This window comes from Cherax quadricarinatus, chromosome 32 (assembly GCF_038502225.1).
Source record: "Cherax quadricarinatus isolate ZL_2023a chromosome 32, ASM3850222v1, whole genome shotgun sequence".
NCBI lineage: Eukaryota > Metazoa > Arthropoda > Malacostraca > Decapoda > Parastacidae > Cherax > Cherax quadricarinatus.
Window position 1 is genome coordinate 35,070,194 of NC_091323.1, and position 16,700 is coordinate 35,086,893.

Here is a 16,700-nt window from a genome sequence, read left to right on the forward strand (position 1 = left end):
ATGTTTTGAGGCTTTACAAATAAATTCCATTTTGATTTTTTATTCACATAATGAATTTTTATTCACACCAAAAAATAAAAGATTTACTGTTATGCAATACTGTAATAATTGTATAAATATCATCACCATATTTGTGAATGTATATTAGACCCACCAGCTGACGTGTATTAGATGTGTGAGGTCGTTTGTTTACTCTTGAATATCGGCAAAAATTTAACATTTCTGCTACTTTGAGCTCAGTTTCAAGCCATTTCCAATGCTAAAACCAATCAAAATCATCTCTATTTCTGTAATATGTCTTCCATTCTATCAAATGAGACCAAGAAATCGCAAATACATCTATAAAAACATACGAAAAAACACTGCAAAGTTGCTGTTTTAATCAAAAAATCATGATTTCATTTTTTTTCTCATTATACACAGTGTGCTGCAGGATCTGTTTTATGTGGTGCACACATACCATATAGATGTATTCTCTCATATCTAGGCCCAAATGTACCACTCACAGTTTATCAGAGTGAGCTGAGCTCATGGCGTAGATCTACGGTTTGGACCCTGAACGTAAAGCCGTAGATCTACGGGACGGACCCTGAAAGGGTTAAAATATTTGTAGTCTTAATCTAGGGTGAGATGAGTAGTATTTATTATAAGAAATCAAGTGTGGTATGTATGGTAGTCAGCCAGGCTACCATACCAGGCCAACCCACCCACACATACTGTATATTCCATGATATTTAAGCATCCCAGAGCGATAAAATGTATATACAGTTCACTCATTACTTACCTTAAAATATTTGTAGTCTTAATGTAGGGTCAGGAGTAAGTAAATGAGATAAAACGAATAAATGAGAGAGAAAGAATGAGTGCATGAGAGGGGACAGGCGCAGAGTTATGTAAACAAACCAGGCGAAGGTAAGTTTTCTAAATGAAGTGTACGCGTCTGGTTTGTGTACAAGTTACATTGTGTACAGGTTGTCTCTACATTGATATAGTAGAATAAATAAAGAAGAACACTCCCATTCTCATGTAACATCATTTTAAGAAGAAATGATGCTCTGAGTGAAGGCAATGGAAATAAGTCACTCTGACTTTTTTGGGTTATCCTAGGTTCTCTACACATATGTTATGTATGATAATCTATGTAACTGTATTTGTGTATACCTGAATAAACTTACATACGAAAGGAATAATTTTCTACAGTTACCCCCAGTAACACATTTTCTCTTATGTTAGATTAGAGAAAATGTTTTTCTTGGCATCACTTGTACAAGTTATCTGGCTATGACATCTCATTTTTTATTTTATTATCACACCGGCCGATTCCCACCAAGGCAGGGTGGCCCGAAAAAGAAAAACTTTCACCATCATTCACTCCATCACTGTCTTGCCAGAAGGGTGCTTTACACTACAGTTTTTAAACTGCAACATTAACACCCCTCCTTCAGAGTGCAGGCACTGTACTTCCCATCTCCAGGACTCAAGTCCGGCCTGCCGGTTTCCCTGAATCCCTTCATAAATGTTACTTTGCTCACACTCCAACAGCACGTCAAGTATTAAAAACCATTTGTCTCCATTCACTCCTATCAAACACGCTCACGCATGCCTGCTGGAAGTCCAAGCCCCTCGCACACAAAACCTCCTTTACCCCCTCCCTCCAACCCTTCCTAGGCCGACCCCTACCCCGCCTTCCTTCCACTACAGACTGATACACTCTTGAAGTCATTCTGTTTCGCTCCATTCTCTCTACATGTCCATTCTCTCTACATGTTGGGTGTATTTATCATCTTTTTATGTTATGTATCGTGTTTATTATATAATTTTGAAAAAATATCATGGATGGATTAATGAAAATGTGTATATTAACGTAATATACAACATTTAATAAGACTCGGTGATTATTATTATTATTAGCATTTCTAATATGGCGTCACTTGTGCAAGTCGTCTGCTACCACATCTCATATTTATGTTTATTTATTCTATTGTGGGGGTGTATTTATCATCTTTTTATGTTATGTATCGTGTTTATTATATAATTTTGAAAAAATATCATAGATGGATTAATGAAAATGTGTATTTAACGTAATATACGACATTTAAATGAGACGATGATTATTATTATCATTACTAATATGACGTCTGGAGACATAAGACACTCTTACTGATTTTAATGTGTACCTGCATGCCAGCACAGTATGTAAGTTTATTTAAGTACAGGTATACATAAGTATAATTATCAGAGTATATATAAAATATGAAATAACTTTTAAAAACATTTGAAATTTTGGAGTTTCCAGACAAAATGGAGAGACTTAGTGCTTACTGAGCTCACGAAGAATGTAAACAAACAAGGTGGGGCGCGGTGACCGTATTAGAAAGTCAGGTGGGGGGAGCCGTATAGCGAGTTTTGGTCATAATTTGAAATGACCGTATTAGCGGAACGCCATAAAGTGAAACGCCGTAAAGCGGGGCCTTCCTGTACTGTATTTTATGTATTTATGACCTAATTGACTCACTTGAATTTAGCATGTAATGGTTTTGAATGGTGGACAAAATAAGAAAAGTAAAAGTAAATACAGAAAGGAGCAAGGTGATTAGTGTAAGAAGTCTAGTTAGTGAAAGATTGGAATTTATTGAAGAGGGGGGACTAAAAGGAAGATGTAGTATTTAGATATTTGATAGTGGTTGTTCCTTCAGTGGAAGTGCCTTGAACCAAGGAATTAGTTACCCTGCCCTTATGTGAACCAATCTTGTTTATCTCCCATTTCCCATGCACTATGTTTTCTGTAGGTTTAAGCCCTTGCAATGAGTAATAATAATAATAATAAAAATACTAGAGTGGATGTGTAAGACTATGGGTCAATGAAAGATAGGCGAATCATACAATATACAGGAGGCCCTCTACATTCGCGAGGGTTAGGGGATCAAGACCTTCACAAATCTTGAAAATTCGCGAATGTTTGTTGCGCAAATATGATGTAGGAAGAAAGAAAGGAGAAAGGCAGGTGGGATCTACTGTTCCTGTACTTTGTAGGATAGATGGGGCCGTTACAGTTTATTGATCATTTTAATTATGCCTTTGCAGTTGTAGAAAAAACAGCTATGAAGTAAGTGGTGGTAAATGTTTCTCTCTCGGTCACCATACCTTTGCTAGAAAATGGTTGATGTGTTGAAAAGTAAGCATTAGTGAAGCCTACAAATAAAAATGAAAATATATTTCACAGATTTACCAATCAAGGTAAATATGTGAAACTTCCCATCCCCCTTTCCCCCTGTTGTACCTCCTTTCTCTGTCCCTCATTCTGGAAGATATTAGGTGCATAAATCATTGAATGTTTTTTAAATGTGGCATTTTACTTGCAGATTACTACGAGCATACGAGTCTGAGCTAGCAAATGTAGCACTCAGTACAATGGAGTCTTCACGAACAGTTGCACAGATCCTTTACGACATTCGACTTCCTGACCACCAAAATCTGTAGTCTAGTGAGGTTTTCACAAAGGGAACATAGTGACATTGGAATCCTCTCATAATAGGGTAAAATTACCTCCCTGATATTCCTGATCCTGGGATGGTACTTAAAAGTGGCATCATGTACACATTATTTGAGGGCCAATTGAAGTGTTCTATGCTGTCCATAGTACATTTTGTGAACTCTTTAATTCTCCATGTGTGATGGTACACTAGATTGTAATATATCAGGTCCATGAATTTGGACACATAAATAGTGCAATTATTTAAGTATTGACATGAAATGAGAATGATTGAGAACATTAGTGAGTGGTATTTATATTGTGCCAGTGACTAGGTGGAAGATAAAGTCTTTGCTTGTTGGAGACCTGCCTTGTAGTTTTTTCATTCCTTATGTTAGACTTTTGCATTTAGATATAAAAACCTATCATTGTATAGAACTCAAGGTTCAAGTCTGTGGTATAATTTTTACTATTTATTTTTTAATTAGCACATTTAATTTTTTAAGTTTGAGAGCTTATGTAGATATTGTCTGAATGCTGTGTAAATGCTACTTTAAAGGGTCATTATATTTTAATGAGTAATCTCATATTGCTAAATTAAGCTCTTTTATGACAAATTTAGCAAGGAAGTGGATCTGTAAGCACAGTTTTGTAAATTTTGTACACAGTGTATAAAGAAAATAAATTCTGTACATGTAGATTGTAGTTTAAACCACTTTTTCTGCTAAAAGCAAGTTAAAGACAAATTTCCTCCAGTACACATGCTTGAGAGGCAGCTGAGGGTATTGGTGCCGGGTGCCAGCACAAGGTCCAGAGATGTAAATGGGGGTTTTGTATATTGTACAGATGAGGACCTATTTAAAAAAATATATTGAAAGGAAAAAAAGTTGTGATACCAAATATATAATTTTTTTTTAAAGAAAACTTCAACGCTACACGGAAAACTAATTCTATTTTCTATCATTATTTGTAGAATTATAGATAGTATATTATTTTTTACCAGTTTGACATGTATGATGTAAATACTGGGCAGTAAATAATGATTTTTAAGAATAATTTCTATTATACAAGAAGCATATACTCTGTGCATCATAACAGTTATGAATGGAATTAGATGAAAGGAAAAATGTATATTTCTAGATTACTATAGTCCTCATATGAAAATTAAAACTCCGTACCTGAGTCACACTTCACAGATTATTGTTCTACTGGTCAATGTTCTCTTAAAGTTGGGACAGGACTGCTGGTATCACAAGAAGCTGTGCTAGACCCCACTTTATAGTAAATAGTTTAAAGCTTTACAATGACAAGCTTGTGTCCAGCCAATGTTACCGCTGCTGCTGTCATGATCTTGGTAGAAGTTCTGAATTTGGGGATTATTTGCACATAAATGGCTAGGCGTATTTGAGTGCATGCTTGCGAATGTGTGTGTGTGTGTGTGTGTGTGCGCGCGCGTGCGCGTGTTGCATCTGGTGGCTGTTTCACAAACTTGACTCTTAGTAGTACCATTAGGTGTCAGGTGGACATGAAAGTGTGGGCACAAACTAGGAGTCGTCCAATCATTATCTCCTTTGTTACTACACCACTGTAATGGTATCTGACCAATGGTTGTGCAATGTATACAGCTTTTTGAATGGTGCTGACAACTTGCAATGAGCATGGCAGCAGCAGATATTTCATGCTACACTTTTGTATCATTCCCAGATGAACATTTCTTTATCAAACTTTACTTTCCTGATGCACTGAGCTGTGTCTTCTGTTAAAACAACTCGCCAAACATTATCATTATTTTTTTTCTAATAAAATATTGTAAATGTTAATGTAAGTTTTCATCAATGAATCATGAAGACTTCATTGCTTTCTCATTTATCCCATTAATCATGGTCAAAATAAAGTGAATAACATAAAGCTTCAATAAGTGTATGCAAAGAAATACAGATAAAAGGGGTAAAAGAATAATTCAATAGATCTCTATTAAAAAAAAATCATAATTCAATATATGGCTCTTTTCAAACCCCCAAATTAATGAGCTTCAGTTATCTAACTAACTGAAGGGTGTCTCATGAATAGCTTAGATTACTTGCATGTTTAATGCAGAATACATTTTCTTTTGCTGTACAACCAATGTAACAACTGTAGGAGTTAAAAATGTGCTCATTAGATTTAACCATCCAAGTTTCTCAATTAGTTTTGTGGATATGATTAATGAAGGTAGAGCAGTATTTAATGAGATATGGCCTCTTGAAACAAAATGAGCCCACTTTTAAATCAAACTCATTATAGTAACATAATTTGTGATGACCCTCCCATGAATTTGGTGGTTTGACTACTGCATCATGATTTATTGCCTTGAATTTCATCAATTTTTTTTTTATTTAACATTTCACACTTAGGGTTGAGTGGCCTTGAAAAAAGAAAGCATGTTTAACTTCACTTTCCCCTAAGTGTCTTTCCAGACGTGTACATACACCACTATTTAACTGGGTCACAGAATCATATCAGATTTACATATCCTTGAAAGTAAAGGACCACTTCTTTTCAATGTTCCCTTCTTTCAAACATTTTTTTTTTTTTTTTTTTTCAACAAACCGGCCGTATCCCACCAAGGCAGGGTGGCCCAAAAAGAAAAACGAAAGTTTCTCTTTTTAAATTTAGTAATTTATACGGGAGAAGGGGTTACTAGCCCCTTGCTCCTGGCATTTTAGTTGCCTCTTACAACACGCATGGCTTACGGAGGAAGAATTCTGTTCCACTTCCCCATGGAGCTCTTTTAAACATACGTTAAACAAATGCTGTACAGCAAATATTCTGCAGTTCTTTTCTGGCCATTTTGAGCCATTCACTGGAAATGGAGTGGGGGAGGAGCTTGATGCTGGTGAATGGCTCTTGATCTAAGAAATTGGAGCTGACATTTGGAGTGAACCTGATTATCTTGTATCCAGATCCTTCTGGGTTTAGTGCTTACATAATTCTCTCATTCTGTGGGTGGTTAGCATTATTCCTTCATTTCAGTCATCCCTGTTTCTTTATGACCTTAGCTGTATAGCCCTTGTGGCTTAGCGCTTCTTTTTGATTATAATAATAATTTATGACCTTAACCTTACCTTACCCACTTCCTCTGCCCTTGCCTTTGGCTCCTGCCTCCTAACCCTTTTTATAATCACTGCCCTGTTCAAGAAATCACTGCCTTTCATTAACCATAACTGAAATACAAGAGACGTTTGCATAACACACGTTCATGTTGCACCTCAATGTAACACTAGTGAAATTTTGTTTGCTATTACCACAATGAACAGGAAAAAATGGTATTGAAAGCTGTAGCATGTAATAAATATGGGAGAAAATAAGCCTTACAGATAACATGCCAAGTCTGGCTAGAACACTCCATGGGACATTTTTTTCCCTCTGCATCTCTGCCTGCAGGTAAGTCCATTGTCTTCAACTGGGAGACCTAATCTTGCTTTTGATGAACCTCCAATACAGCCAATAGGACTGTACATCTGCCTACTGAGGCATGTCTTGTTCAATTGATTTTCAGTCTTTTCATTGCTCCATTTTGTCTGAATATTAATTATGGCACTCAAGAGTAGTACTAGTGATGCTACAGATGTCAGACTTTCTAAAAATAAAAATTGTAGTATTAGAGGCGTAGTGGGAAATGTTATGTACTGACTTGCTGATTACCCATAATTACTGTATTCTGTAATTGCACATTTACCTACCTTAGCCACTTTTATACAATTGTTGAATATGTTGGTGTATATGTAGATATTGGCATAGCAGCTGTTGCTGTTGTGTTTGAGGGTTGAGAAGGCCACCAGAGTAGTACCACACAGTCCTGCCACTTCTGTGGTAGGATTACTGAACACTGAACTAAACTGAATCAACAGCTGATACTACCTACTACATGAAAATAAAAAAATAAATATAGAGCAGCATTTAAAATATAGAAAGGTCAAAATGCCATATATCTACAGAAAAAATAAGAGAAATACACATTTGTTTAAACTCCCCTTACAACCTCTACCCTACAGTGCTGTATGACCCTGGTGGTTTAGCACTTGGCTTTGATTATAATAATGTCCTCTATTTCCTTGAATTAAAGTTGCCTCCCATTCCCCACCACTGCCCCTCAAGGAAGGTTCCTTGATGTTGGTGAGGGGCTCTTGATTTAGGGAATTAGATCTGTGCTCCAGTTCCCCGAATTAAGCCTGAATGCCTTCCACATCCCTCCCCCCCTCCAGGCGCTGTATAATCCTCCGGGTTTAGCGCTTCCCCCTTGATTATAATAATAATCCCCACCACTGCAAGTTTGGCACTCCCACTCCTTCCCCAGCATGAAAAATAATTGATTGTCTTACTGTCTATATAACATTTCCTTTCTAATTTAGTTGGCCTGGTCTGAGACTGGGCCACAAAATGCTGCTTTGAATCAGGAATCTTCTTGTATATGATGTTTTATAAAAGATTTTTTATTCTGATGTCTGTTGTATAGCACAATCGTAAGTGTATTTTCACGAGTAAACACTAATGAAATGATACATAAATTTTATACCCCTCAAGGAAGGTTCCTTGATGCTGTTGAGGGGCTCTTGATCTAGGGAAACAGATTTGTGCTCCAGTTCCCTGAGTTAAGCCTGAATACCTTCCATATCCCCCACAGGCCCTATATAATCCTATGGATTTAGTGCTTCTCCATGATTGTAATAATAATTTCCTACTTTATTATAAGGATAATTATTGTTAGGTACAGTTTTGTTTAAGTTACCCTGTCATACAAAGATAGTGTATCAATGCAGATAAATTGAAGATCTGTGATGCTAAGCAGGAACCCAGGATGCAGCACGTGGTACCTCTGGATCACCACACTGAGGTGATGGAAGAGGAAAGTAAGTAGCCCTAAGTGTTGAATAGTACTGATGAGCCTGAAAACCAATACTTTGAATCTTTTTTTTTTTTTTTTTTGCAGGGGCCAAGGGTCTCTGTTCAGTGGCTGTATAGCCCTTGTGGCTTAGCACTTCTTTTTGATTATAATAATAATAATCTCTGTTCAGTGGCACATGGTGTATGACCCTTGTGGGTTTAGTGCTTACTTATGATTATTATTATATAATAATACAGTACAAATCTAGCCAATAACATTACAGACTACTACTGCCCAAGTTAGAGATTACTTCAATGATAACCATCCAAGCTCCTTGTACTTACCCTCATGACCCTTGTAGGTTGAGCGCTTCTTTTTGATTATAATAATAATGTACTTACCCTAGACTACTTCAACTTGGGTTACCTCTGCAATTGTTGCTGAAAAAATAAAGCAGAACAGCATATGTACTACCATTATTTAGCGCTTCCCCTTGATTATAATAAATAATGTACTACCATTCATGAACAAATCTCATGTATTGTCACCAATTATTATGTCTTTGGTCAATAAATCAAGTGATACCATAATAAAGTTAGCAAGAGTTACACCAATCTATAAAAAGTGGACCCAACAGAAGTCAGTAATTAAAGACCAATTTCAAACTTGCCACTCCCCTCAGGGAAGGTTCCTTGATGTTGGTGAGGGGCTCTTGATTTAGAGAATTGGATCTGTGCTCCAGTTCCCCGAATTAAGCCTGAATGCCTTCCACATTCCCCCTTCCCAGGTGCTGTATAATCCTACGGGTTTAGCGCTTCCCCCTTGATTATAATAATAATAGTAATCAAACTTGCCACTGTCTATATTCTTGGAAAAATACTTTCTGATTATAATAATAATTTTGAAAAATAATATATAAACAAACACACGATTTCATATGGACCTATGCTTCCCTTCCTTGAATCAAACCTGATTACCACCCATTCTCCCAAGCACTATATTACCCCAAAGGGTTTAGTGCCCCCATGAATGTAATAATACTATATGACTTCACAGCCAAACGCTCTATCCTTAACTTGTCAGTTTGGATTCTGGGTGGGATAAAGTACCGATGATGGAATAAAAATGCTTGGGTCAGTCTATTCCTTTATGAAAATAAATAATGAGCCTCTTTATCGACCTAAAAAAGCTTTTGATACAGTAAACCACAACATCCTGTTACTCCAATTAGAACATAAGAACTAAGAGGACACGCCCTCTCGTACATGAAATCTTGAGGGACAGACATCAGTATGTGACCATTAATGAATTCTTCAACAACCTGACTGATCAAGGTAGTGTTCTGGGCCCCTCTCCCCTCAAGGAAGGTTCCTTGATGTTGGTGAGGGGCTCTTGATTTAGGAAATTGGATCTGTGCTCCAGTTCCCCGAATTAAGCCTGAATGCCTTCCACATCCCCCCCCCCCCAGGCGCTGTATAATCCTCCGGGTTTAGCGCTTCCCCTTGATTATAATAATAATAATCTGGGCCCCTCTGCTATTCCATATTTACTTTAGCGCTTAGTTTTGATTTTAATAATATTCCTTATCTACATCAATAATCTTTCCAAATACCTCACAGGGACTTAAACCAAATTTGTTTGCAGATGACACAGCTTTTGTCACTTCAAATGCTGATTCAGTTGCACTCAACACTAAACACACAACTTGAAAGGAATAACAATATACCAGTCGACAGTGATGGCGAGAGTAAATTCTTGGGAATACACCTGGACAGCAAACTAAGATTAAATACATTCAGGGAAGAGTGCAATACCTGTAGGGGTCATATAACACTTAGGGAAGCGACCCTTCAAGAGGACTCTTAAGGACTAGCTTTCACAACTTAACAGTTTCATAAATTAAGTGACATTAATATGCAAGGAAATGCATTAAAAAATTTGACTACCATGCAGAGCAGATTAATTGTACTGGAGGTAGATGGACAGAATGAATGTATTTAACTTGAAATATCTGAAGCACCCCACAATGGAGGTATCCTAATACCAGTGAGTCTTTGCTTCAGGGAAGTGAATCGGCCCTTCCCTTCCTTAGAGCAAACGTGACTACATCCTATTCCCCATATGCTGTATGACCTCCCTAGGGGTTTAGCACTTACCCCTGATTATACTGTAATAATACACTTGATATATTTGAAGCGCTAAACCCGTGTATATTATTCAGAGCCAGGAGTGGAGGTGACTCAGCCCTCCATTCACTAGTTGCAGCTTTGCCTCTAACCAGAACTTTATAAATAGTGACAATGTTAACATCCTGGAACTTGGCCAGGGAGGGATCCACTCTCATCGCAACATATTGCAAAGGGCATTAAAAATACGAAGCTCAAGTTACTGTCTTATTATAATCATGAAGTTTTAAGATTTAGCACTCTCTTGTAATTATAATAATAATTATAATATAATAATAATTAATATCTTTTACAATTTTATTCTTGACAATCCACAATGTTTGTGTGTTGTGCCTCTTTCAGTGCTGCTTCATGTAACTGCTTGAGGTGGTTCATGTAGTAATGACGCTCACAGTCACCCAACAAGGTACCACTACTTTTACGACGGTATAACAATTTCCTGGCCAGGAGTTTAAAGCCCCTCTTTCTGGCCCAGTCAGCAGGAGTGCGACCAGCAGTGTCCTGAGCCTGGAGGCTGCTGCCCCGCCTCACTAACAGATTACAGGTGAGTTCTTTGCCTTTGGATGCGGCTCTGTGCAAAGGTGTCATGCCTGACCGTGAGGTGGCTTCCTGAAGTGCCCCATGTTTTAACAATATCTTCACTACACGATTGTGGCCTGCCTGGGCAGCGGCATGGAGTGGCGTATTGCCCACCACATCCTGTCTGTTAACCTCTGCGCCTGCGGCCAGCAACAGCCGCACAATGAGGTCATGACCATGATGAGCAGCACGGTGCAGGACGGTAGCCTGCGCTGGCCAGTGAAGTGCCAAGGGCACTACTGCATTTGGTGGGGCACCCTCAGTCAAACATGTCTCTACAGTCACCGGACACCCATTTTCCACGCCTAGTATCATCTTTACTGTCACCGGAATTTCCATCGAGGGTTGCTCTACTCGGGTGCCTGGTGCCGAGTCTCTGCGCACCTCGCGAGGACATTCACACAACCCCAAGTAGCCTAAATGCTTCATCATTTCATAAGAAGTTTCGCCAATTTTATTAGGAAGAAAGATATCAGCATTGAGGCGGAGAAGCGTGCGGGCTACCTCAAGATGTCCATGAGCAAGTGCCATCTGCAATGGTGTCACACTTGAGCGGTTTATAGCATCCACAAAAGCGCCACTGTGCACTAGCTGTAAGGCCACCTCACTATGTCCGCCACGTGCTGCCACGTGCAGTGCACTATTACCCTGGTCGCATCGTGCATCTATGTCTGCTCCTGCGGCCAGCAAAGCCTGCACAACGTAGAGTGCTCCGTCATTTGCTGCCCGCAGCAGCGCTGGCAAATGACCGCAGCTCACATTTGCATCGGCACCTATTTCCAACAATGATCTTGCCTTCTCAGCATCATGGGAGCACACTGCATTACTTAAGGACTTATTTAGCTCTTCATTCGACAACTGTTTCTCTACTGCACCTGTCTGCTCTATCTGGTTCTCTTCCCATTCGTAATTGCTGTATTTTTCAACAGCAACCTCCAGGCATTTTCTCAACAAGTCCTGACCAAAGCTGACTCTGCTACCAGATCTAGAGCCACAGAAATTACGAGCATTGTTACTATCACGTGTACTGCCAGAATTAATATTGATGCTTTTGTTTCTGTTGCAATTAATGCCACTTTGTCTGCTGCCTCTTTGACTGCTGTTCGTTCTGCTACGACATGTGTCTTGTTGAAATATTGCCAGATCATTTGTAACATTTTGACCAGTGTTAGGATCATTTTCCTGACTGAAATCTCTATCATCTATGCTCTTCTTGTGGCAATTTTTAGATACAATTGTCAGATTTTTAGTGTTGCTTTGTCGACTTTTTTGTTGAGAATACAAATGTTCGTTGATGCTATCTTCATTATTCAGAGGACCGCACTCATCAATGCTACCTTGTCGATTATTTGAAGGAAGAGAAGGATGCTCATCAGAACTATTTTGTTGATTATTTGAAGAGAGAGAACTCTGATCTTCGATGCTATTTTGTCGACTATTTGAAGGAAAAAGAGTACGTGCTTCACTGCTAATTTTTCTATTTGGAAAAAGAGGGTGCTTATCAACGCTTCCTTGTCCTTTCTGTGAATGGGGGGGATGCTCGTTAATGCAATTTTGTACGTTATTTAGAAAAGAGTGCCCATCAGTGTTATATTCATTATCTGGAAGAGGAAGATGCTCATCAGTGTTTCCTTTTTCATTCTTTGAAGGAATAAAGTGTTTATCAATAATGATATCACTTTTATCATTAAATAATTTCTCTTTTTTATTTTGTATTGTAGCCAGAGTTCGCTGCCGTCCAGTAGTGGACACTGGGGACTGAGGATGCTTGGAAGCAGACGAGATGGGATGCATTTGGGACCTAATACCACCACATCGAGCCAACAGATTACCAGTTTTAAGCTTGGTAATGTCATCTATGAATGTCCAGGGCTGCAGAGTACGTAATGATTCCTCTTTTACTAAACTTGTTTCCCCCATATATACCTTTTTCCTTGTCAACTTTGAACTTTCATTGGTGTCAATAGATTCGCGTGTGTAATCTACAGACAACTTATCGGTTTCTGCAAATTGTTTCTGTTCCTGTAATGATAGCGATGATGCGTTTTGGGATTTTTTTACCATATTCGGAGCTCTGGCCAGATAACATTGTCCTTGCAGGGAAACTGGTGTAGGCAAATGGCTAGGATAGCTCACTTTTCTAGCCTCTCCCCACACGTAAGGGTTCTGACAATTATTCTCATCCTTCTGAACTTTGGGAAATTGATTTCTTGATGTCAAAGAAGCTTTACTTAGTGAGGCAACATGTGCCTGTAGATGAGCAGTGTTGTAACTTTTTGTGGCAACTCTGAGTGAATGTATGCTTTCATCAAGCATCTCATCCGCGTTTCTGTTTAAAGTGGGGTGGTTTGTAGAAGAGGAACTTTCCATAGGGCGATTACGGTAGTCAAACATGGTATACGGTGTCACGGCGTTATTCTGCAATTCCACTTTGCTGTTTCCTCCACTGACGTTTGCATCAGCCTCTTTATTTCCTCTGTAGTCTCTTTGACATTTGATGTCAACATTATTATATTTTTCTGTTTGCGAAGCATTCGTCGGATGAATGATACCGAAAATATTTTCAGAAATAGGGTTTGCAATATTAACTTGAATTGTTGGTGCTGCTGGCACGGACGAATTGAAGGCTTGGTTCTTGGTTTCTAACAGCAAGCTTGAGTCTCTGAAAATGTTTGTGTTCCTCTGCAAAACATCTGGGTTGTTTGATCGTAGTTTTTCTGTCTGAGGCTCTACAGCTTTATCAAGACTTGTAATATTTGTGCCATAATAATTTATAGGCACTTCATTACTGACCAGCGATTGACTTTTAACACCTTCATTGTCTTGTAAGATGTGCTTACAAAGACTTTTTTTGTTTATCTGAGCTGTCATCTCATCTCCAACAAATGTTGTGATGCTAGCTTTACCTGCACTTGTGCTTGTATCTATATCCCTTTTATTGTAATACACCGCCCCTGGATCATCAGTGCAGCTAACACTTTTGATATCACTGGCACCGTCATTTTTTGGCCCTGAAGTTGTGTAGGAACTCGTGGCAATACTTCCATAACAAGGCAATGGTTTAGCAAATAATCTCTGGGTAGCCTGCTCCTTGCGTCTCTGTATAAAGTCCTGAAACGAATCTCTGCGACCCTGGAGTCTGGCTTGAGACTGTTTGACGATGCTCTTAACAACGGTGCTGCAGAATCTTGGTCCTTTAATATAGGTAGCGTGCTTCTTGACAGATTGTTGCACTAAGTTTCGTACTCTGTCCTGCAGACCTAAACTGGGTCTTGGAATTTTGCATGCTTTATCGTTGTCCAGCATCATCACAATCTTCCTAGTTTCCTCCCGCAAGTTACTCCCCGGTATTTTTTGTACTGGCACAAACTCAGGAAAGAGATAGAGGCGTGAGGCTGTCGTCTCGTCAGCTTCATTGCGGCACACACTTCGAAAGCCATGAGATAATTGGAAGTTTTCTGAGTATTCAGCTACTGGTGTTTGACTATGACCCACCACTGAACTATGATACTCATTTATTAACTGTGTGTCTCTGTGGTCAAGGAAACAAAGAGCTGAGCTCTGTGCTGTGGCGATATTGGATAGCTGCGTCTGTGCGGTGCACCAGGATGATCTTGCCTTGGGATAGCGTGGCAGCGATACAGGGACGACACTTTTGGTGGGTTTAATGCTGAAGTGGTCGTCACTGGTGGTGTGGCCAGTGTCAGGGGCGAGTGAGATTGATACCACCTGCAGCTGACTTGCTGCCTCACTTCCAGTTTCTGATACATCACCACCATAATGTGTATTATGGCACTCCTCTGCAGCTGAAGATGTACTGTTTTCCCAGCTACACCCACAGGTCCTTGTCTGATTTGATGAAACATTCTGTGTTGATTCCACATTTCCCACTTCAATAAGCCTACTTTCACAAATTGCATCACACTGTTTACCCACATTTATTACTACTTTCCTATTTTCATTGAGCAGGGCGTCATGAGCACTATAATTTGAACTGATGTTTTTGTTCTTAAGGTCATTGTCAATTTTTAATGCATTTACATTATGTTTGTATTCTGCCAAAAAGTCCAATTTCTGTACAGATTCACAACACATATTTCCATCACTGTCACCGTTCACTGTTTCTTCCATGTGTTCCGCCACAGTGTTATTATCTCCATTTTTCCACGGATACACTGAGCTCTTGACACCATAACTCGTGTGAGCGTCCGTGACAGCTATGTCATCTTTAACCTTGGCTTTATCACCATTTATATTGCCTTCATCCACTCGCGAGTCCTGAGTGTCCTCCAAGCACTCATGGAATTCGTCGGTGTTGAATGAGTTTGAGTTGACTGTGTTGAGAGGCAGTGTATTGGGAACATCGAGTGCGTCTGGGATGAGTGTGTTGAGAAGTGGAGTGTCAGGGGCGTCGAAAAACACCTCCGGAGAGATGCTGCCGCTGGATGGAGTCGTAGACCTAGACATCACTTTGCACGGGGAGGGAAGTAGCAAGGCAGCCGGGTGTTGAAGCAGAGGATCACTGGTCAATGCTGTCACCGATGTCAGTGAAGGCTTGCTGTCCACATCTGAAGAAGATGGTTTTGCCTGTGGGTGATTACTGTCGTCCCCGGTAATGTAGGTGGTGCGGATGTCGCGTGTAGGAATGTGTGTGGTATTACTAGTGCCGCCAGATTTGTATCTGGTCAGCGGTGTTAGAATCTCTTCTGACGTCCCATGGTAACTCTCTCCGAAGATCTGTCACTAGATGGTACTAAGAAAGGGGGTTCATAAGAGCCTTTGTGCCCCTTCCCTTCACTCTCGACCATCTCTTTACCTCCACAGATGGTACGACACGTTATTTCCTCCTTTGTCCAAGATCTTAGATTTGTAATCTGAAGACTAAGATGTTTAAGGAGACTGTTATCTCTGACTGAGTTAAGAACAAACATTATGATGGAGGTCTTGTCTTACATAATGTTCAAGTTACTTTGTTTACATTTTCGGAGAATATCCTTGCAGGGAGATCATGGTTTGTGCGTCTTAATATGACGTATTGCAACCTAGTGATGAATTCTTCCACCAATGCAAGTGTTCACGTGCACTCTGAGGTCAGTGTGGGTACAGGTGAGGCCAAGGGAATGATGCGCCTCCATCTCCCACTCGAGCACTCACACCACTGCTCAAGATCATGCCATGATGCCAACTCCAGCCACACGTCATATGGGGCACGCAACTTTTCATACCCATACCCCTCTATCACGTTCATACCCTAATAAGTGCGTGCGCACTCCATATATATATATACATATATATATATATATATATATATATATATATATATATATATATATATATATATATATATATATATATATATATATATATATATATATATATATGCAATAAGATCACAGTAAACAGGTGATTTCAGAATATGCAAAACAACCACTCTGAAAGAATAGAGAAATTCCAAGCGCTTTCGTGACTACTCACACTGATAATGTGAGTAGTCACGAAAGCGCTTGGAATTTCTCTATTCTTTCAGAGTGGTTGGCTTAGCGCTTCTTTTTGATTATAATAATAATAATTTCAGAGTGGTTGTTTTGCATATATATAT

General features: G+C 39.2%; 2 protein-coding genes across 4 annotated transcripts in view; one reads left to right on the forward strand and one right to left on the reverse strand.

Annotated features, from left to right (window-relative positions):
- The window catches only part of Bap170 (Brahma associated protein 170kD), a 160,393-nt gene extending 156,223 nt beyond the window's left edge, over window positions 1-4,170 (forward strand). For all 3 annotated transcript variants that reach the window (XM_053778790.2, XM_053778791.2, XM_053778792.2), the window contains one exon: window positions 3,363-4,170. In XM_053778790.2, coding sequence (XP_053634765.2) covers window positions 3,363-3,480 — 118 coding nt within the window. In that variant the 3' untranslated portion in view covers window positions 3,481-4,170. The remainder of the gene's footprint in view (window positions 1-3,362) is intronic.
- Window positions 4,171-10,742: 6,572 nt separating this feature from the next.
- Window positions 10,743-16,242, reverse strand: LOC128690221 (uncharacterized). The gene has a single exon (XM_053778789.2). The coding sequence runs from the start codon at window positions 15,566-15,568 to the stop codon at window positions 10,820-10,822; it is 4,749 nt and encodes a 1,582-aa protein (XP_053634764.1). The 5' UTR covers window positions 15,569-16,242; the 3' UTR covers window positions 10,743-10,819.
- Window positions 16,243-16,700: the final 458 nt, after the last annotated feature.

Coding starts and splice junctions, on each gene's coding strand:
- LOC128690221 (XM_053778789.2), bottom strand. CDS start 15,568: ATGTCTAGGTCTACGACTCCATCCAGCGGCAGCATCTCTCCGGAGGTG.